We start from the raw sequence: 22,942 nt of genomic DNA on the forward strand, positions 1-22,942 counted from the left end.
TCCAAACACAGGCTAAATTGGATCTATACCATCGAAAAAACCATTCTATATATACTAGCAAAAGATTGAACTTTAGATATATATCATTAAAAGATCACATTTGTTAGCAGCTTACCATTCTGTCATCTCCATGTTAACTCTGACCATTCTACCCTTCCTAATAGGCTAAGACAAGATATGCCCTTCCATTCTAGAATGGCTATTTCTTGCATTGTATAAATCTTCTCAATGATTTTAATATTATCCATCAAATTAGGAAGGTCTTTGTATTGTTTAATTCAACATTCTTCTCAGTAAGTTCAGTAGAAACAGGAAGCTCAGGAGCAGAGAGTAGTGGTAGGTCGGGTGAACGAATGGGGATTCGTCGGCGGCGACGGAGGCAGCAATGTTGGCCTTCGTCGAATCGTGGTTGGCCATTTCCACAAGACGTGATCAATGTCATCACGTTCCAGCAACAGGTGCTACTGTGGGTGCATCTCCTCCCTCATCTCCCCTCCATTAGACCATCGTGCCACCGGCCGCCACCAAGACATCGTGGCATTCGGCGCCTCTACTACTTTAGCTGGCCGGTCTCTCGAGCTCTACCAGGGCTCATCACGTATGCCAATATAGCAGAAAGAATGGATCATAGCTTTTATATTTGGCGTTGCTAGCGCTCGGACATCTGACGGGAAAACTTCCCATCGGATGCTCCGTTGGTCCATCGCAACATCAAAAAATAACATCTGCAACATAGAAAATAAATGTTTGCAACATAGAAAATCACCGTCTACAACATCAAAAAATATGTTGAAAAAAATTTATTAGCCATCTGTTGATGATGAGGAAAAAAAAGACCTGCCGCAACATCTGTTTCGTGTTGCATGGAACATTCAAATCTCTCATTGAAAATGCAACATACAGATAAAACACTTGCAACATGTGTGTGAAACATATGCAACATCGCAACATCTAGATCTACTTTGCAACATTCACATGAAACACTTGCAACATTATTCTGAAAAATCTGAAATACTTGAAACATACGCTTGCAACATGCAGCAAGGCCTGGCAAGAGGAGCACTGCACAGTGGGATCCGAAGCTAGAAAACGGTGGTGGAGGAGGAGGATGGCGGGCCGACGCGGCTCGCCCCTAACCGCGGGGGAGCGGTGCTCGGCACCCTTCCCCATGGAGCTCCTCAGGCGGCCAAGCCCATTGTTGGTGGCGCCACCACATCGCTCGCCACAGATCGCATAGGCCACCGCCATTGCCGAGCTAGAACTCCACCCCGTATGGGGATCTCATTGTCACCATCGGCAACCTTGCTTGGATGAGGGTCGTGTGCAGAGGGGCCACACCACCGCAGCTCAGACAAGAGCTCATCTGGATTGGAAGCAAGGGAGAGAGATAGGAGAGATAAATGAGTGGTTGAAGCTCGAGCTCCATTGGTTGCAGTCTTGCAGGTTGCAGCACTTAGCGAGCAGGGAGAAAGAATAGGGGATTTGGTTGCTTGGTGGCTGTGTTGGAATGGATAAGAGTCAACGGGCAGGAATAAAAATGACTGGACGTGAACTCGCTGTTAATTGTATTGGAAAAAAGTTTCGAGTCTGTCAATGTCCGTTCGATATTTTTACTCTCATCCGACGTATATATTATACCATTACCGTTTACATTTCCATCCAGCTACCAGCAAGCATGCAGCAGCCCCTGCTATGGGTGCATCGACGGGTACTGGAGGCGAGCTCACCCAAGCAACCGCCCCAGCTCGCCAAAAGGGTGGGAACGCCCCTGCCGCGGCACATGCGACCAGCAGTGCAGCACCCGCCAGAGTTACGAGCGGCAGAGGCCATCGGGGCTCGGGGGATCGTCGCTAGGGAGAAGGCACCTGTAGTTTTGGGTGGAGGGTAAAATTGGAATACTGTAAATCTTTAATCGGCAAAAATAGAGAGAACCAAGCGATTCCATCGACGGAAGGTAACTTGTAATCTTTTGATGCTAAATATCTAAAGTAGAATCTTTTGATCGTATAGATCCAATTTCCTCCACCAATAAAAGAAAATCTTCGCGTGGGAGGCGCCGAGGCGCGCAGGTGCTGCCAGATTATATAGCTCGACACAACACCGTCAAAAACTCAAAATACTCAAGCATGAACCCTTAAAGTGTATTTTACATGGTCTAAATTGATATTATATGATACTAAATTATTGTTAAACTAAAGTGGAGATAATAAATGCACTAATTTAGTTTTAATTTGCACCAAATGAAATATGAAGGATGAATGTCACATTTTTGCGATACGGATGAAAAATACACTTTTTTTTTTCAAAAAAGAAAAGAAAAGGAAACAGCACAAGTTATTGCCCGAAGGCCGAGACTAAGCAGCGGGCCCAAGTTGTTGGGTTCCATATGGCAATTAACCAGAATTTCATCCCATGGCGGCCCATGGGCCTTGCTTGTTCACATTTGACGGCACTTCACTTTCGTGTGCTTTTGACTATTTTTGACTGAAGTATAATAGTTCAGCTTTCTCTCTCCTTTGAACCGATTGAAAGACTTCTCTCTCCTTTGAATCGGCATAAAGCAGGGATTCCACACGCACTTTAAACACTAGGTCGAGTTTTTTCTTTTACCCCGCATTTTAGCAAATTGGGTGGACAAACATTCGTTAGGTCATCTTATCTCGTTATACCTGATATAACTCATTCAGGTTCCTGCACACTTCATACCTTGGTGATATTTGCACATTCCAATCTGGGAATATATCTAGTGAAAATAATTAACTAAACAACTATGCAAGGAAAAATCGCAGCTGAATGGGTATTCTGTTTGCCTGTTTGGGTGCGTGACATTGTAGCGGATGTACCATGACTGGGAACATGATATAATCTAGCAACCGTATTGACCGTCCGTCGCTTGCCTAGTCTCTATATTGTGTTAGCCTTTCTGTCACCGTTTGTCCCTAGGCTGCCCACGACCGGATGCGTCTATAGGTGTGTTTGGATCCCATAGCTACCATAGCTAATATATAAAGTGCTAAAGTTTAACACCTTTATACATTAGCCTATCCAAATAGAAGAGCTAATATGAGGACTAAACTTTAGCCTACCCTCAAAAAATGTAAAAGCATTAGCTGGTGGGAAGGAGCTAATGAGTGCTAATAGCTTGTGAAAAGACAAAAAGGGGAGAGAGAAAGGGAGGAGGTGACGAGATAAAAGGGCAAAAGTGACTTTTCATAAACTTTAGATCTATCCATTAGTCATATTTTCTAACGGGAGTGCTAATGGGTGGAAATGCTAAACTTTAGCAATAGCGCATCCAAACAGGCCCTATGCGTCACAGACGCGCAGTTGAAAGCCACAATTGTTGATGGCAGTTAGCGCGCCAATTGGTGAACCACAAGCACAAGGATCAATTATAGCTTTTTCCTTAGAGTATCCCCAAGGTTTATCAATCCGTGGAACAAGTGGATTGATGACTTTCACTTTATACTAATCTTACTAACAAAATCAGGCAATATGGGTTGTGTAGAGAAACAAACTAATCTAAACTAAATAAGGAGCCAAGATTGATACAATAAAGATAACAGAGATAGATATGCATTCCATCCCTATGATCTAGGTTCACATGAATATGCATCTACTACACAAATGGGTGTTGCCTTCGCTAGCTATCACAGAGATTATGTGCTCGCTCAGCTCTTTCCCTCCTCCGTACCATCACTACACAGGGATAATCAACAATCTTACTCACACATCTGTATTTTCCGCAGAGTTAAGCTAATCACTACGATTACCACAAACTCTACCAAGGACATACGAAGCGCTCACATATGTAAATAAAGTATTGCAATGCCATAGACCATGAAGCATTGATATGCATAATGTACATGTAGCAGTTACATATCAAGGATCCAAATAATCCTAGGGATGAATAGAGGCTTTACCCCATCATCTTACAAAGATCGATGCACAAAGGGGTGATGGAGACTCTGGAGAACGTCGTCACTGAAGATGGCGATGAGGGGGTGCAGGAACACCCTAGGCCGATTGGCCTAGGGCTCCTCTGGTCGAGGCTTCTTTGCGCCTCCTAACTTTCGCCGGCGTTGGTCGTTAAGGTGATCTGATCTAATCTCTGTTTCTCATCTTGTGGCGGCGGTGGTTAGGTCTAAACTCATCGGGTTGTGTTCCTTGTTGAATGTCTTGGGTATTTATATTTGGTGGCATCGGTTAGGGTGCCTTCGAGGCGAAGCATCTGGAGAAAAACCCTAGGAATATCGTGGGCTTCCTCCTGATGAAAGGGGAGGTCAATCGGGGCCGAAAACGGACTAGGCCAATTGGCCTGGATCCCCATAGGTCGATCAGCCTACCCTCTTTTAGCCTCCAATGCCCGAGCGCTTCATATGAAAGTTGTAGATTTTTTTGAGGCATGCAATTTTTCCTGTAAATTCATCCCAATTAGAGTTCGGAGAAGGAAGGTACACCCTGTGCAAGTTCAGCTCCTCCTGCGAGCCTGCAGTTTAATGTTCGTGTTTGAGCCTTCCAATATCCAAAGTTTGGACCCAAATCCAACTTGTAGAGAAACCCTTCATTTATGTTGTATTTCATATGATTTTTGCAATATGGTTCAAAACACAACACATAGGCGAATATGGGATTTTTTCAGGTGCCAAGTGGCGGGTTAGTATAAGAATAAGTCTAAAAATACCACTTAAATGGTACCAAAAAGGTATCACTAACGAGCGTCAACAACAGTGTCGCCTTCAGTGAGCACACGGCCCAAGACTGTCGTTGGCCCACGACGGCAGCCGGCCTATCCCCATGCCACTACCACCTTCCTCACCCCGCACGCCCCCGTGCCGCCCACATACATCGTCTCCGGCGACTCCCGTCGCCGGCGATCCTCCCCCTCCCCCCACGTGCTAACTTGGCTCCCCCGCTGCCTTCCTCCTCCGGCTCCGCCGCCACCACCCTCCGCTGCCCTAACTCGGCTCCGCCAAGGAGCTCACCTCCAACCTTCGCGCCCACCCATACCTAGCTCACCGGCTGTCGACCCGCCGTCCCCGGCCGGCGGCGTCCCCGCTGCTGTGTTGCGCTGCCTCGCAACCCGCCTCCTCCGCGGACCTCCCTACCCCCCATCCCCCCTTTTCTAAGGCCGGCAGCCATGAACCTCCCCCTGACAGCCCCGAACCACCAAAACGCAAAAAACCTAACCCGAGTGCTCATCGGCAGGACACCCCCGCGCCGCACCACCTTGAAGCTCTAACCCGGCGGCGGCGGCGTGCTAACAGGAGAGGAGGAAGCCGGGGGAGTCAAACGGAAGGAGAGGAGGAAGAGAGAGCTGATAGGTAGACCCTGCATATGTGACAGATTGACCTATAGTCATGGCGCCCACGACCACCCTAACCTAACTACATCTGGAACGTCGCTATAGCACCTCTGCCACCTCTGTGACTACCAACGACCCTCCATCGCCCATAGCTAGTTGCTCTTGTTTTCCTATCCACAACTCATCGTATGCTGGCTACCCTGTGGCACAATGATATCCCTCTCAAGCTCAAGCGATTCATCCCCAAATGCAAAACCCTAGCACCCAAATCTGAAGCTTAACCCTACTAAAGGTGAGGCACAATGATAACAAGTGCTGAGGGAGAAGGACAACTGGACAAGCATACGAGGAAGAAGACAACTCCGACGTGTGAGGCACACATGCCGGCTTCTATCGCCTCCGTGAGGGTGACATGAGTGGCATATAGATATCTTATTCCTTTAACTGAAGCGGATAGTGCCACAGATTAAATTATCTATAGGTATGTGAACAAATAAAAAGAAAAATATTTCCCAAAGTGCTCAGGTTAAACCCATATGAAAATTACCTACACTCACTTGGGAACTGTAATGCCTATCTTCCCATGTAAAGTTCCAACAAACCTTTTTCTTTTTCAGAATGCACCAAAAAAGTATCATTTAGTTTTGTCGTTAGTCAAACGATATTAAGTGTATAACCAAATTTATAGAGAAGAGTATCAACATATGTGAGATTAAATGCATGTGTTAATTTTAAGATAGTGTGACTTGAACTAAAATTGAAGTATACTCTTTTTACAATAATGGATGGAATGGTAGTCATAATACGAACACTACTGCAAAACAGTGCATCACCTGATGGTCCCAAAAACCTGCATCACCATCGGCGGATATAGGTCGGCGGTGATGCCTATTAAAAAAATAAAAAAAGAATCCCTAGCCGCACCCTGCTTGCCCATACATGCCGCTTGCTGCAGTACCCAGGGGGAGAGATAGAGCGCTATAGTCCCGTGCTACTGGAGCCCGCGCCCACAGCCACATCCCTCGTCCGTCGGCCGCCGGATCCCCATCTCACCGTGCTCGCACCCGCAATCATCACCGTCGTAGCTAGCTCGCGCCCGCTAGCCGCTAGATCCCCACCTCACCACGTGCCCCCGGCCACCGGATCCCTACCTCATCATGCGCCCTCGGAGCCCCACCTTGCCACCCACCGTCGAAGCCCCACCTCGTTGCTCCAAATCTTGCCCCATCGCTCCTCACCCCCGCTGCCACTTCTCATAGCCCCGCCGCCGCCGCCGCTAGCGAGGGGCAAGCGGAGGGGGGAGCGGAGGGGAGGCATACGAAGGTGGCGGATTTGCACAACGGCTAGCAGAAAGAGAGGGAGGGAGGAGAGGGGAGGGAGGGAGAGCGGGAGAGTGGGAGGGAGAGCGCGCGGGGGGGGGGGGGGGAGTGAGCAACCTCTAGATGAGGGGGAGATATAGAAGTGGCGTGAGGGAGAGAGGAGGAGGGAGGCTAGTAGAGGAAGGGAGAAGGCAACGGACCTGAGATGCATGATTTAAGTGGATCGAAGTGTTTTTCCAAGTCCACGTCCTGTTTTACTATTGGTTGGTGTTAAAATCCGATGGTGATAGTATCATTGTCAGTTTTAGCTACCAATCGACGGTGAGAAGGAGCATCACCGCCGATTTAAATGCCACTGCCCCTACTTGCTCCTAAACCGACGGCGAAAGTCCGTTGGTAATAGCTTGTTCTGTAGTAGTGGAAATGTTTGCTTTTTAGGTTGAAGGAAGTTCGACCTCCATCCTAAATTATAGGTCGTTTTGACTTTTCTAAGTTTATTGCTTTTGCTATGTATCTAAATATATAATATGAACTTTAAAATGCCAAAATGACCTATAATTTGGGACGGAGGGAGTACGATAATTAGTAGCAGAAAATCAGGTGTGGGGGCAACTACTTAACATCTTCACCATAAAACAAAACGCTAAGAGGCCAGCTTGAGATATTACAGCCATGTTAATTTTCGATGTTGAGCGGATTGATTAAGATAATGTATACTTGGATGTGTCTACGCTATACGTAGTCAGTATGTCCATCTGCGCTAACTTGCTGTGCTTAATCATCAAGGACCGAATTGATGCATCCCGGCGACAAAGAAGCGGCCAGAGGCGGCGTCTTGGGTGGCGTAGTAGATGGTGCCGGGGCTAACGTGGTTGTGCACCCCCTCGTACATGGTCACAACATAGCTCGGGTCGTCCTTGTCTCGCTCTACCCTCTTCTTGACGTTGCAGCCCTCCGTCGAGCACCGGTAATAGTTCCTGTAATCAACGATTGATTTGAAGGCTCGTCAGTCCGGCCGGCAGTTCCAAACAAACTTTCAATCCATCGTAAATTCTTCCTCTTCATCCATTTTCTCTTGGCATATTCAAATTGACATACACTACAAATTAGCAGTGTATATATAGTAGCTGCCTTTTGTTCCCATTTAAACATGTACCTCGGATTAGGGCTGTTCTTTACGGACTTCTTGCCGTACTTCCTCCACTTGTAGCCGTCGTCGAGTACCTCCTCCTCCGACCTCATCCGGAACGCGATCCTGTCCGTCGTCCTCGGCGTCGACCCCTCCCCCGCCACGGCGGCCGTACCCCTGAAAAATGTCCAGGTTCACGAACCGGCTGGTCAAAACGTGCACGTGCCCATGCTTTGCGACTCAACCGAGATGCACCCAGAAGAAGAAGAAAGTTCTCTAGCAGTAGCTGTACCACGCCAGTGCACCAAGTGTCTAGTCTAGACATGCGCGAAACTCACCTAGCATGAGCGTAGCCCGAGGCATCCGGCACGACCGGCATCCGCGGTGGCGGCGGCGGCGGCGTCCCGAACGTGCCAGGCACTACAACCGACGAGACGCCGTCGTCCGACAGGCACTCCAAGGCGTCGGGCTGCCGCTGCTGCGGCGCCAGGTCGGCGGGGGCCGCGCCGAACGCAGGCCGAAGGAAAGCTGCCGCGGGGCTACCAGCGCCGCCGTAGAAGGTGGATGCCAAGCCACCGTCGCACGGGTTGCGATACGCCATGTCTAGGAAGACGGCGTCGGCGAGGGAGTTGCAGGAGGCTAGCGCCATGTGCATGGGCCGACCAGCTGCAAGCTATACAGAGATGCCCCGCCGAAGCGCTCGTTTTTATAGCACGCGCCCGGGGGATCGGCGGCGGCGGCCCGAAAGATTCCAAAGGCGTCGTCGCTAGTTCTGGTGGCGTGGGCGGTGGGCGCGCGCGCGGGGATGCGACGGGGACGTCGCACGCGGGCGCGGGCTTTCGCACGGGGCTTCCTAGCTGGGCGCACGTACGGAGAAGCTTCGGCAGGAGGACACAGCCGCCCCGTTCCGATTTCCGGATCGTTGATTTGTTGCCGCGGTCCCTGGCAGCCACTTTGGGGATCCGTACGTAACGTGCGTGCGTGGCGGAGGAAAAGGTCTCTGTCCGTCCATGTCTCCAACTTCCTTGTCTGTGCGGTGGCGCTGGCGGTGTGGGCCTACGTGGCGGCGGCTGCGGCTGCGGCAAGAGGCGGGAGCCCGTGTAAATAACGTTACGTCACATTCGAAAATTATTACTACGAGTCTACAACCAGGAGTATACGTGACGACGAATTCAAGTAAGGGCTAGTTTATTAACCGCTCGTGCCGTCGATCAGTGATTTTGTCTTAGACATCCAAGTAGCAACACGTGATCATCTAGTCACCGCGCCTTGGATGCTTGCACACTAATAATAATTTGCTCGGTAGTGGGACACGCATGTGTTTCCAATTTCGTTGAAAATTTTGCAATTTCTCTATCCTAAAACATAGCTACTTTTATATTTATTTTAAGTCTGGTGGAACTTCATTGTGGCCAAAGGGGACATGGCTCCTGATTTAGAAACTTTCCTTTACAAAAGAGTATTTTTCACCGGAGATTATCTAACAAAAGCATCAATTTCACTATGATTAATTTCTTAGGTTGGTCCCCCAATATTTTCCTAATTTCACTATGGTTAATTTCTTAGGTGCCCGATATGTTCCTCAAGCTCCGCCTCTACCTCTAGGTTTGGCTACATTTATAGAAAAATTAACAAATAAGTATATCATTAAAAAATATATCTCATGATTGAATCTATTATGCGTGTCATAGATTTGGATGCGTTCTTTTATCAATTTTGATAAAATTTAAGATAATTTGATTTAAAACAAGCCTAAGAGCAACTCCAAGAGCTCCCTTAAATTACCCCTAAAACCTTAAATAGGGAAAATTGGGAAAAAAAAGTTGCTCCAACAGTTCCCCTAAACCTCCCGCAAATTTGCGTGTACCCGCATTCGCTACTTTTTTCCCCGTAAATATGCGCGGTGCACTTCCTTCCCCAATCCGTTCCGCGCGCGTCCGCGATAGACACTGGCGCCCTTTTTTCCTCCCCGCGCGCCATTTTTTCCCGTGCGGCGGCGCTGGACTTCCTGAGCGGTGGCGGTGGCGGCGTTCCCCGAGCGACGGCAGGCCCCGAGCGGCGGCGGCGCCCGGCCTTCCCCGAGTTGCGGTGGCGGCAGGTCTTCCCCGACCGGCGACAGCAGGTCTTCCCCTGCGGCGGCGGCAGGTATTCTCCTGCGGTGGTGCCTGGTGTTCCCCACAGGCGGCGCTTGGTGTTCCCCTGCAGCGGCGCGTGGTGTTCCCCTGCTGCAGCGCCTGGTGTTCCTCCAGACCAAGGGACAGTGACAGGGAGCACTGCTCAGGTGGCTCGTCCTTTGCCTAGTGCTGAAGCTGCCGAAGAGGGAGCCCTGCTTCTGATTCGGCGCAAGAACAAGATGGTTTGCTTCAGGTCTGCTTATTTGCTAAAGCCTAACGATTATCCGGTGGTTAGGTGTTTTAGACGTTGGATTCAATACCATCTTGTGGTTGCTGCGATATTATCCTAAATTGTGCTATGTTTGTTGGCCCTCTCTGGAATGTTTGCAAGGATGAACTTGAGCAGCCTCTAAAATTGTTTTCTTGCATCAGATCCATGCTTGGGGATGGTTACCCTAGTATGTCATATCTTGTGCAGAAGTCTTGCTAGAGAAGAGAAGTATGAACTGCAAGGCACATCATAGACCTGGTAGTTGAAGCCATGTGCTGTGTATGCTCCATATCATGTCTTCTGGTAGCTGAAGTTAAATGTAAATATAATTGTGTTTTGAAAATCCATAAGTTCCTACTAGATTTGGAAATGTACATTGCCTGGCGCCATCCTGTCCCAAATGAACGGCCTTTCTAGTAGCGAGACCTTCAGGTGCAGTGAAAACGACGGTAATCATTACTCTTATCCATGGTTCACTCGGAGGATCCAGGACGCACGCCTGCCTGCGGCACGCGCGCAGGGGCACGCGTCAATCGTCCGTTCGCAAGGGGGTGGCGGCCGGCGTCAGTCGTCCGTCGTCAGTTTGCAGGGGCGGCGGCGTGAGACCTCCGTGCGCACAGGCACCGGAGTGATAGGATGCCAGAGGAGTATTTTGACGGGGCACTGGACACGGTACTGGAGAAAAAAAATTAACTGATTTTAATGGACCAATTCGATGACGTGACCTGTTTTGAATTATTGGGGAGTAGTTTTTTAGCGATCTGCTGTGGGCTGATATGTTTTTGGGGGAAATATTTTTTTAGCATAGCTCCCAATACCTCATTTTGAGAAAGAATTTTTTGAGGAGCTCTTGGAGTTGCTCTAAAAGTAATACTTCATGCACCCGGAGTAGTATGGCTGCATGAGACAACTAGGAAGAACGTCCACCGCGCCCGTAGGCAGGCGCGCCGCGGCGACCTCGGCCCCGGCGGCGGAGGAGGCAGGCGCGGCGCGGCCACCTCGGGCTCGGTCCCGGCGGCGGCGGAGGCAGACGCGGCGCGGCCAGATCGGCCCCGGCCCCAGCGGCGGAGGCGGCAGGCGTGGAGGCCGGCTCGGCCACCTCGGCCCCAGCCCTGGCGGCGGCGGAGGCGGGCGGCGCGGCTCCCTGGGCCGGCGCGACCCCGATGGAGCGAGCCGGCGGCCCCAAGCGGCGCGAGTGGCCAGGTGGCTCCACCCCGGCGGCAAGGCCGACCGGCTCCGACCCCTTCGGCGGACACAGCGGTGCGGCGGCGGCGTAGCGGTGCGGTCCCGTCGGCGCGGTCGGCCGGCTCCGGCCCCAGCGGCGGGGACGGGCAGCGCGGGCCCCCAGCAGCAGGGGCAGCGCAGGCGGGCGGGCGAAGCAGGTGACGGCGATTTTTTCCTGATGCTTGAAGGACGTCGCAGCGCCATCCTCTTGAGGCGGTTCATGGCGGAGAAGTGCTTGAGCCTGGAGAGGACGGCGGGGTCGAGGGGCCGGTCCGGGGCGACGCCATTCTCGCAGATCCACGGGTGGCAGAGGACCTGGTGCGCGGTGAGGCGATCGGCGGGGGGCGAGCGCAGCATGCGGCGGATGAGGTCCTTGGCGCTGTCGGAGATGGCGGGCCACGGCTCGGAGTCGAAGTCGGTAGTGCCCCGGAGGACGGCGTCGAAGATGCCCTGCTGCGTCTCGGCCCAGAAGGGCGGCACCCCGCTGAGGATGTCGATGATGACCCCCCGCCGTCCCCACGTCCGCCTCCGGGCCGTAGTGCTTGCAGAGCACATCGGGGGCGACGCAGTAGGGGGAGGCCACGACGTCGGTGAAGACCTGCCCGGGCTTGAAGAAGACGGAGAGGCCGAAGTCGATGGCCTTGAGCTCCGCCTCGTCGTTGTCTCCGTCCTTGCCGTCGTTGTTCCTGAGCAGCAGGAAGTTCTCGGGCTTGAGGTCCCGGTGCATGACCCCGAGGGAGTGGCAGGCCTCGACGACGCCGACGCCGACGCGCGCGATCTTGGAGGCCTTGCGCTCGGAGAAGTAGCCGCGGTCAACGATGCGGTCGAAGAGGTCGCCACCCTCGCAGAGCTCCATGACGATGTGGACGTAGAGCGGGTCGTCGTAGGCGCCCTTGATGGAGACGACGCCGGCGTGGCCGGCGAGGTGGTGCATGATGTGGGCCTCGCGGCGCACGTCGTCGACGTCCTCGGGGGTGAGCATATGAAGTCATTTTTTTTGTAAGTTGTTGCAGGGGAAACTTATTTGTCGTGGAGGCACCGACGATGCCTCCGCCGCGTGCGAGGCCTGGGCGGCGTCATTGTTTTCGGCAAGCGAGCTGGACGGTAAAAACGGGACACGCGTCAAGGACTGATAGGATTGAAGCGCTGAGGCTCTCCGAGCCCTCCAAATCTTACAGCGGTATAGATACGTAGACATGGACGCTCACGAGAGACCGGCGCTGCCTGCCTTCCTGATGCCTGCCCAGCCCAGCCAGAAGACGACCCGGAGGATACTGGATACATGCACTCTACTACGCAGGCTCCACACACCCGGCCGGCCGGTCAGCTGTTGCAGCGGCCACCAACATGGAAACATCTACCGCTCGGTCACGCCGCGGTTCCAACGGACAAGGTAACGGTTGAATACGTCGTGTGGCTGACCTTGCTATTTGTGTGTGTGTGGTGGCGCTGCTTCGTGAGACATTTTGTGGACGGCTACACCTACACGCGTGTAACCTGCCCTGCCCTACGATTGATCGATCCCCACTCCCCAGTCTCTCTGGCCAGCGTAAAGGGGTGTTTGATACAAGATGCTAAACTTTAGCAAGGTTACGTCGGATGTTCGGATGCTAATTAGAAAAACTAAACATAACTAATTGCACAGATGGAGTCTAATTCGCGAGATGAATCTATTAAAGCTAATTAATCCATCATTAGCAATGGTTACTGTAGCACCATATTGTCAAATCATGGACTAATTAGGCTTAATAGATTCGTCTCGCGAATTAGACTCCATCTATGCAATTAGTTTTATAATTAGATTATATTTAATACTTCTAATTAGTATCCAAACATTCGATGTGAAAAGTGTTAAAGTTTAGCGGGGTGTATCCAACGGCCCCTAAAGAGGCCGGCCGGGTCTTGGCTGCACTGGTCTGGGTGCGCCCTGCCCTATCGATCGCTGCCAGAGCAAATTGCTCGCGCCGTTCGCTGTTCTTAGGCTGCGGGCACATGGTCGATTGTCGATACCTCTGGCCAGTGGCTACGTGGAAGTTTCGACATCGTTTTTAGGTCAGGTCATGGCAGTACGACTGACGACGCCGACTACTCCTGTGTAAGGTCACCGTCTCTTCGAGCTTGTGTTTGATCTTTAGTCCGGTCTAAAATTCATGTCACGAGGCTAATTAGGAGAACTAAACATGAGCTAATTATAAAACTAATTACATAAATGGAGGTTAATTCACGAGACGAATCTATTAAGCCTAATTAGTCCATCATTAGCACATATTTACTATAGCATCACATTGTCAAATCATGGACTAATTAGGCTTAATAGATTCGTCTCGCAAATTAATCTCCATCTGTGCAATTGGTTTTATAATTAATTTATGTTTAATGCTCCTAATTAGTATCTAAACATTCGATGTGATATGAATTTTAGGAGCGAAGACGTGCACGCCAACCGGTGCTCAAATGAATGCTCAGGTTGAATCTGCAACCGTACATTGACGCAGTCGACGAGCCGACGAACCGTTCGTTTCGACGAAAAACAGAGGATGAGGTTGTACCAGTACGAACATGGCAGAGTATGATGGAACTGCAACTGCCCGTCTGCCCGGACCAAACGGAACGTACCTGCGTGGGAAACACAGTGCTCAGTTGGAGTAGCCACGCCCCCACGCAGAGGAAACCAAAGACGTCGCGTCAGCGTGCTCTGCGGTTCGGACAGCGATCGGTGATCACAGAAGCTTCTATCTTGCTTGTCCAGGCGACAGGAGCTCGTCGCAGTTGCTCTGCCTCTGAGGCTCTGATGCCGAATTGGCTGCCTGCCTTCCAACTCGCAGCCTCCAATCTTCCAGGAAGGCGTTGTCGATGTGACCGAGTGGGGCATGCATACTAGCTATGTGTTTGATGTGGATCCTTGCCCACTACCCTGCGCTAGTTTTGGTTCGTGCGTCTCGATCCCGTTCTAATCAGTGGACAGCAGATAAGCGTATGCCCAGGTGACGTTGATTCGAAGGACACTGCTCCCTTTGGCGTCCCTGTCCGGTTGATTCGCTATGTTTCCCACACAATCCACTGCTGCAGACTTGTTGTAGATTTGCACCTCAACTCCAAGCACGCACTATTCTGTTCGGAACCTGCCAGGAACATAGACAATGGCTCGTTTTCATGCGAGTCGCATTCCCGTATTTGCCCAGTTGCCCACAGGATCCAGGGCGCCAGCAAGTCAAGGTGAAAGCTAGCTTGTAGTGGGCATGCATTTCTGAGTTGAAAGGGGATGCACCCAACCCCAAACACACAGAACGGTCGTCTGAAGCTGCAAACAGTGAGATGGATGTCTTCGACGCCCTTAGCTTGCGTCACCAGGAAACCGACGTATCCTCTGTAGAGTACGATAGTTCGGTGCACCATCACACCACGGGGAAAAAGTGCTTATATATGCTAAACTCGATTGAACCTTAAACATAGTGCACGTAACCCTTTTCTCGTCATGGCCTGATGCATTTTCTCGACCTTTTCCCAGTCCCATATCTTGGTCCTTCCTCGTAAAACATTTTGGTTCACTCGAATTCCGCCTGATGAGGAGAATCAGGGTGAATGTTTCTACAGTTTATCCAGTAGTAATCCTGTAGATCATAAACCATGTAGCCGCAGTCGAGCCTGCATGCGCCAATGGAAGTGAGCAACCATGTCATGCCACTCTTAAGTCTTAAGCATCAGGCATGCGTAATGCATGCGTTTCTGTGGCACCGCAGAGTCATCCAGCAGACCAGCACGAGTGTTTAGCCGTGCCAATTGTCAGTGGATCGTGCTTCTCAAAATGGGAAGGAGAAAAGCAGATCGAGTCAGATATTCCCATCATCCACCGCGAGCGTTGAGAAAGGTCGACCAGTCTGCTGTCTGCACATGACGCCGTCGAATGAAACAGGCTTCATTATTTCATTAATCACCAAGTGTCCAAGCATATGGTGTTTCAGAAGAGCGACTGATTCGCTTAGCTCCCGTCAAACAAGCACAACAAAGTCCCCTGATAATCTCGTGTGGGGAGGCTGTTTAGGTTTAGCCATCCTGCCTGCTGGGGTTTAAGTCAAGTTACCTCACTTTAGAGTCGGCCTCTTTCTTTAATGGTGAATCCTAAAGTATTTGTCCTCTTTATATTTTGTTCCTGAAATATCAAGAGCATTGCAGATTAGCTATGCCATTTCATCAGCCAATGTTTAACGCCCTAATTACTTAGCTGCCTTTTCACTCATTCAACCACATTTTCCTTTTGTTGTGTAGCCCCTTGTAAAGTCGTAAGTCTAGGTTTAGGATTAGTCTCCCCGGCGATCCAAGCACGTGCGCATTTGAGAGGCTCAGCATCAGCCTTCAACCCATACACTGCATTGGCGCGCAACGACATGCGTCCGTAGCTTTCAGCAACGTGTACTCCCATCCGTTTGTCGACTGAAGCCTTATTTGAGAGGGATGGGCTAAACTTTAGACCTGTCACATCGAATGTTCGGATGTTAATTAAGAGGAGTAAATATGAGCTAATTACAAAACTAATAGCAGAACTGCTAGCCTAAATCGCGAGACGAATCTATTAAGCCTAATTAATCCATCATTAGCGAATGGTTACTGTAGCATCACGTTGTTAAATCATGAACTAATTAGGTTTAATAGATTCATCTCGCGATTTAGCTTAGGAACTGTGCAATTAGTTTAGTGATTAGCCTATATTTAATACTCCTAATTAATGTCAAACATTCGATGTGACAGGAGCTAAAGTTTAGCCTCTCACTCCCAAACACCCCTTTCGTTTGTGGGCTGTGTTGCTTCACGGTACATCTTCCGCTGTCATGTCACGTCATGCAGAATTACAAATGGCGGTGGAGATGCATGCCGGCATACTAATCACAGCAGTACGACGACAGAGACAATCATGGTGAGGAGAATGATCTGTCTCGGCGAAAATTCCATTGGAAACGTTTCTGAACCTTCTCGCCACCGGCACAGCAAGATCCGGGCCGGGAAGGATGTCACAGTCAAATGCGATTCACGTACAATTCCTGGAAACAAGGTCAGGAATGCAACTTCGCTTCTACAAGAATTACATCGATGCAATACCCGGAGTTTAGACCACACAAACCAACCACAGACAAGGAATTCGAACGTGATCATTCAACTGGAAATGCGCACGTTCAACCAGGGCAGGGAACAGCGATAAGCCTGCATCAACGAGAGCTCAACGCATTTGAGGTCAACAAGTTACAACCGGACGAATACAACCGAGGCTAGGAGTTTGACCTTTCACAGGCCACATCCTGAATCGTCTACCTCCGTGCATTCTTATTGCCCAAACCAAGAAACAGGGCTCGCAAAGAAGAAGAAAACACCGTCGCTAAATATAGTACAATCGCTACAAAAGCAAGAGTTGGATGACTGAAGTCTGGAACAATAGTGTACATTGTGAAAACTAAAAGAATGCCTGCCCCAGCATCACTTAAAAAGAATGCCTGCTCGGCATCACTCGAAAAGAATGCCACAATCAATAAGCAAAATCTGGAAGGGACGAGGATGATGACTAACTACTAGCATGCACATCCGCTTCTCGGTTCAGTCTCCGGGACCGGATCCGCAACAGCCTGGAAGTAGCTGAAGAGCAGACAGACGGGTGTAAATCAATAGCTAAATAGGAAAATTAGCATCTGTGCAGGAGCTGTTTCATCTTGCTGAAACAATGTAACGAAATATAACAAAAACCAACGATGTACATATGCGATTCTGCTCTAATACAAAGTGTTCCCTTGTTCTGTGTTCCCTTAACCATCTGTTTTCAGATATGTTAAGGGTGATACATCTGCTCTAATACATATGTTGTTTCATCTTGCATGAATCAACTAGTGAACAAAGCGTATCTGTTCCTAGATACCTATGTCAAGTTGTCAGCAGAGAGCAAAACTAATATGGGTCATCTTTCTGGATGTTCACAGAGGTAGCTTCTTTAGTGTAGAATGTTCCATCATTATAACCTACTAGTTTTCCTTTGTCTACAGAAAAGTTCATCAATAGCATCTACAACATAAAGAGATATCACTAAGACAGCAAAGAATAGCTATGCACATATAGAACCTTATTCATTAACAATAAAGCTTGTAAAATGTTAGACTGGGAGAGAAAGCATACAAACGAGTTAAATAGGACTTCCAGACCATCTACATGTATTGCAGAATATCTAAAAGCTAGCTAAACAAAAAACTATTTTTTTTAAAGCAGAAACAGTAGGTGAGTCCCTACTGTGGTATTATATTAAATAAATAAGAAGAAAGAGAAAACTATACAAGGGCAGAAGCTCAACATAAAAATAAAACACTGTACAGCAAGAAGAGAAAACTAAACAAAATGCTATCCACAAATTATTTTTGACAGATTGAAGAATAGTAGCAACCAGTAAATTAGAGCCAAGGTTGCACAAAATGGGTGGGGTGTATAAAATCTTGCACAGGAAAGGACTAATGAGCTTAGTTAAAAATAAGACTTAAAAAAAATGCAGTGCAGCTGGGAACAAGTCTGGTCATATATATTAACAACACATGCTTTTACTCCAAGGATTGAATGAGCTCCCTACCAAACAACAAACTAAGGAGGATGAAATTACTCACATGTCCTGATCACGTTCATGCTCTAGAGCAAGCTTGGCAACAGAGAGGAATGCATTGTCAACATTGTAGTCCTCTTTTGCAGAAGTTTCAAAGTAAGGAATGTTGCCTTTGGAAGCACACCACTCCATTGCTTTCTTCTCAGAAACCTGTGAGAAACATAATAATCAAGTATTGGCATATCGAGACATAAGTTACAAATCATCATGTAATAACAAAACTAACCACTCTGCTTTTTCCACCATCTACATCGATCTTGTTACCAAGCAAGATGAAGGGGAAAGTTTTAGGATCTGATGGGCTAGCCTGAAAAGAAATGAAAATAACCTTGTCAAGAATCAAGATGGATGAGATGCAATAGAAATACACATTTAGTATCTGGCTATAAGAGATACAAATGTTACAGTATCCGGATTCAGATATTATTACATCACAACAACCAGATCCCCAGATAAAACATACTAAAACATAAGGTGGTTTTCCATTCCACTCAACAACTACAGTAAAATCGATTAAGGCCATCATTGCATATATATAAAATGTCTAAGAGTTCCAGGATAGCTAACAAAGTTAACAAGCACAAATAGTACCTTAGTTGTTACAGCATAACATGAATTGCAAGCAAGATACAGAATACAGCAAGCTGCGAACTGCAGAATTATCAAAGCTTCCTGTTCTAATATAGCAGAACGAGTTTATGTCATGGATTACAATTCAAAATGGCAAAAACTACGCTTTATGATTCTGTTGCATTGTTTTATCATGCATTAATGAATTCTTGACTGGATATACACAACTCATAGAAAATAGCCGACAATTTAACAAGAACATAACTGTATCAATATGTCATTAGAGACGTAGACTACAATCATGTCATCATAGTAACAGTACTTTAGGACGCCAATAGTTACTTGACACATCTGTTTGCTATTTCAACATTCATTTGTTTGCTAGTTATGCACCAAGGTAGAAGCTCAATCAGTACAACTAAAGAATCCCAATAGTCAGAATGTCAGCACTGCCAAAGTTCAAGAAGAAAACTGAACTGCCAAAGTAATAGTTCAGAGCGAACTACCAAAGTAACAGTAGTGAGCACAGACTGTTGTTCCTGCCTGAACACATCCTCACAGTCAAGCGATCGCAAGACACGGACAGGAGTAAAAACTATATGATCTAGGCTAATCCATTTTTAGCCAAATATGATCAGCTATTTAAGAGTAAGGTATTTTAGAATGAAAATGACATACAGTTCATGGTATAAAAAATTGTAATCACCAACCCACAATATTTGGTAGTAAGCTCGACACACCAATACTCATGTAAGAATTTTTGAAACTTCATATGGATTGAATAGATTAAAATCAATTAAGGAAATTTGTATCAGATTCCATAGGCATACAATTTCAAACTTCAAGAAGATTTTCCTCTCTTTCCTTTGTGTTCTGTTTAGATCAGACTTCAATGCAAAATTCGGTCTTATCTGTTAACTTCTACTCAACTAGGAGAGATAATTCATAGATATCACCAGAATTTTTAGAACCATCAAATATACTTATTCCGTTAAAAATGTTGATAATTCGTTTATAGGGTTCCTTGCAGCTTATATGTGTTCAAAACATGGTAGGTTGAGAGTGGGAAAATCGAGAGGAAAAAATGACAGCATAAAATGAGTTAAACATATGCTGCAAATTCAAAATTCATAAAACACTAGGCAAGGCTAACTTCAACATATTTTCAAACACCTATAATTAAAAAACCATGCAGATATGTGCGCATACTCAAGCTTCACAAAACTATTGGCAACATCACATCAAGCTGTCAGCTTGTAAAATACTGTCGAGATGATAAATGATGAAATGCACTAAGATTGATACCTATCTTTTCTCAATAACTATCTTTTCCGAAACCACTACAGGAAATATCTATAACTGTGATCAAATATCACAATAATTCGTAAGATAAGACATTCTTACTTGGTTGAGGAACTCATCATGCCACGTGTTGAGTGTATCGAATGACCTGTTAGAGTTGACATCATAGACGAGCACACAACAATCTGCCCCTCTATAGAATGCAACACCAAGACTCTGGAATCTCTCCTGCCCCGCGGTGTCCCAGATCTAGGATGAAAGCAACACGTGACCACAACAGCAGCAGCAGCAGCAGCATCTCCCTTCTCTTTGAGAAAGCTCACCAACTCAGGGAGACAAAGTGGCACTCACCTGCAACGTGACTAGCCTGTCTTCAATGAGAACCTCCTTTGTGACGAAATCTGCACCAATTGTAGCTTTGTACTGCTGGCTGAACTTTTTGTGGACATATCTAGCTGAAAGTCAAGAACATCATAGCACCCAAAGTACAAAAGATGCCCAACATTTTAGATACATTGGATACGTCATGATACTCGATTCTTCTAGCATTTGCATCATCTTAACCTCAATTCACATACTGGAATCAGAATGATCGAATGTACCAGAGCTTTCAGAACGAGATTCACAGAATCAGGGGTCACCCTGACGCACAGCACAACGAATGAAATAGTAGTATGAAAATGCAGTTAAACAGTTATTGACTGCAAGTGAGAGCTCACAGAAATCCAAATTTCCAGACCCCTAAACTAAGTGATGCGTTCCTACAACAAATCCACTGAATTGGGACCAACTTCACGGACATCAAACTGGACCTAATTACCGAACGCGAGGCGTCGGAGATGAAATCAAGGATACTGGTTCATCAGAGACGTCTTCCCGACCCTGCACAGATCAACCAAACCGGACTAAATCAAACCAACAGACCAGAATCCACAGAGCGGTTACAGCAACGGCATCCAAATCGGACCGCTAAGCTGCCCAGGAATCACAACAGGAACCCGGGAATCCACACGCGGGTGGATCCGAGAGAAAGGGGCAAGGGGGAGGGGGAGGGGAGCAATGGGCTGACCCGCTGTCGCCGAGGACGATGACCTTGAGGAGGGTTCGCCTCCGCGACGTCGACATGGCAGCTCGATCGCGATCGCCCCCCTCGCCGCCTGTCGTCTGGTGCGGGGAGCGAAAATGAAATCCAGAGGAGGAGCAGGGGAAGCTCACGGAGGTGCTGGAGGCGATGGATTTGATTTTCCTATTATTTCTTTTTTATTCTGAGTTTCTGACGGATGGATGATGCGATCTGGTCGATGTGATCCTGTCCTGGCCTTTAAATTTGAGGAGACGTGACGTGAGGCGACGCGAGCTGGCCGTGCGGTTTTGGCGTTGGGGAGCGGAGCTGCGGAGGACGTGCCAGGCAGGCGGCAAGACGGGCAGGTGCGTGCCGCGGTGGTGCCTGCCACCACTGGGAGTCTGGGACTGGGGTAGTGGCCGTAGCCCGTAGGATAGTTTTTTTTAAGGCGCCCGTAGGATTGGTTGACAAGCCGCGCCGCGCGCCAGGCACAGCTAGGTCGCGCAGGCCCGCCCGGCTGAATTCAATTTCAAAGAGGAATGCTTCGTACGCAGTACTAATTAATTATAAAATTAATTGTATAGATGGAGATTAATTTGCGAGACGAATCTACTAAACTTAATTAGTTCATGATTTGATAATATGATGCTACAGTAAACATATGGATTAATTAGTTTCGTCTCGTGAATTAGCCTCCATCTTATAATTAGTTTTATAATTAATTCATATTTAATCCTCTTCAAATATTCGATGTGACAATAACAGATTTTAGCTCAAGAATCAAACGTCCGAAGCTGGAAGACTCACGTCGGCCCTGAGCCGCTCGTGCCTGTGTTTGGATCAGCGGATGTCCGGACGGGAATCTAGATCTGGATGGATGATGAGTCAACCGATCGAGCAAGACGTGGGATTCGCCTCGTGCCTGTCAGAACAGGATCCAGTAGAACGGACGAGCCTGGTGGACGGACGCGTGCATGGCGGAGACACATCCCTTGGATCTGGAGATACACGGGCACGAACAAGATCGTGCGAGGCTCGAGGACTGAAACTCGTGCAGCTCAGCAGATAGCAGGCGTGGGATCATCTTCGGTTCCGGATAACAAGGTCTAGTTTTAGAAGTGTCACATCGAATATTCGAATGTTAATTAGAAGTATTAAACATGAGCTAATTATAAAACTAATTGTAGAACCCCTATACTAATTAGCGAGACGAATCCATTAAACCTAATTAATCCATCATTAGCAACTGGTTACTGTAGCACCACATTGTCAAATCATGGACTAATTAGACTTAATAGATTCGTCTCGCGAATTAGACTCCATCTGTGCAATTAGTTTAATAATTAGATTATATCTAATATTTCTAATTAGTATCTAAACATCCGATGTGACGTGTCCTACAGTTTAGGAGGTGTTTCCCAAACACCCCCTTAGTTCTCAATTTGGGAGTGCCAAGTTAGGATTTTGTCATAAATATGCAAATGTAGCATTTCGTTTGTATTTGTGAATTATTATCCAAACATTGATTAATTAGGCTCAAAAGATTCGTCTCGCAAAGTACAACAAAATTGTGCAATTAGTTTTTATTTCGTCTACATTTAGTACTCCATGCATGTACCGCAAGTTTGATGTGATGGGAAATCTTCTTTTGCATAGTGCCAAAATTGAGATTTTAGGGAAAACTAAACATCGCACGGTTCCAGGTCCTAGACCCTCTAGTTATTCCCTCGTACAGGAAAACCACCTTGCCTAACTTTTTCTCGCGGACTCCCTTCGTTCCGCTAGTTTTCTCCTAGATCAAACCCTCCTATATTTAACTAAATTTATATAAAAATATATCAATATTTTTTATGTGTAGCAAGAATCTGATTCATTATAAAATATATTTTCATAACATCATATTTAGTGTTATAAATATTGATACTAGTTTAACCTAAGATAAACATAAAAAGACACTTTTTGCGGAATGAAGGGAGTAACCTACTCTTTGCGGGATGGAGGGAGTATCCATATCATTTTC

At 47.7% G+C, this 22,942-nt stretch overlaps 2 protein-coding genes and 1 pseudogene across 3 annotated transcripts; all 3 read right to left on the minus strand.

The window, feature by feature from the left end:
* Positions 1-7,225: 7,225 nt before the first annotated feature.
* Positions 7,226-8,457, minus strand: LOC117858534 (uncharacterized). Its single transcript, XM_034741616.2, has 3 exons — positions 8,092-8,457; positions 7,781-7,930; positions 7,226-7,601 (listed from the first exon to the last, which is right to left on the minus strand). The coding sequence occupies exons 1-3, from the start codon at positions 8,406-8,408 to the stop codon at positions 7,406-7,408; spliced, it is 663 nt and encodes a 220-aa protein (XP_034597507.1). The 5' UTR covers positions 8,409-8,457; the 3' UTR covers positions 7,226-7,405.
* Positions 8,458-10,631: 2,174 nt separating this feature from the next.
* Positions 10,632-12,386, minus strand: LOC117856475 (calcium-dependent protein kinase 6-like; annotated as a pseudogene).
* Positions 12,387-16,553: 4,167 nt separating this feature from the next.
* Positions 16,554-21,160, minus strand: LOC117858088 (ras-related protein Rab7). 2 transcript variants are annotated; one of them, XM_034741084.2, is made up of 7 exons: positions 20,929-21,156; positions 20,715-20,741; positions 20,211-20,310; positions 19,962-20,108; positions 18,214-18,294; positions 17,992-18,137; positions 16,554-16,984 (listed from the first exon to the last, which is right to left on the minus strand). In XM_034741084.2, exons 1-7 carry the CDS (start codon positions 20,982-20,984, stop codon positions 16,921-16,923), a joined length of 621 nt encoding a protein of 206 aa, XP_034596975.1. In that variant the 5' UTR covers positions 20,985-21,156; the 3' UTR covers positions 16,554-16,920. The 2 variants fall into 2 exon arrangements, with proteins under 2 accessions (XP_034596975.1, XP_034596976.1); XM_034741085.2 differs by lacking the exon at positions 16,554-16,984 and adding an exon at positions 17,059-17,404 and having other exon boundaries at positions 20,929-21,160.
* Positions 21,161-22,942: the final 1,782 nt, after the last annotated feature.

This window comes from Setaria viridis, chromosome 5 (genome assembly GCF_005286985.2).
Source record: "Setaria viridis chromosome 5, Setaria_viridis_v4.0, whole genome shotgun sequence".
Taxonomy (NCBI): domain Eukaryota; kingdom Viridiplantae; phylum Streptophyta; class Magnoliopsida; order Poales; family Poaceae; genus Setaria; species Setaria viridis.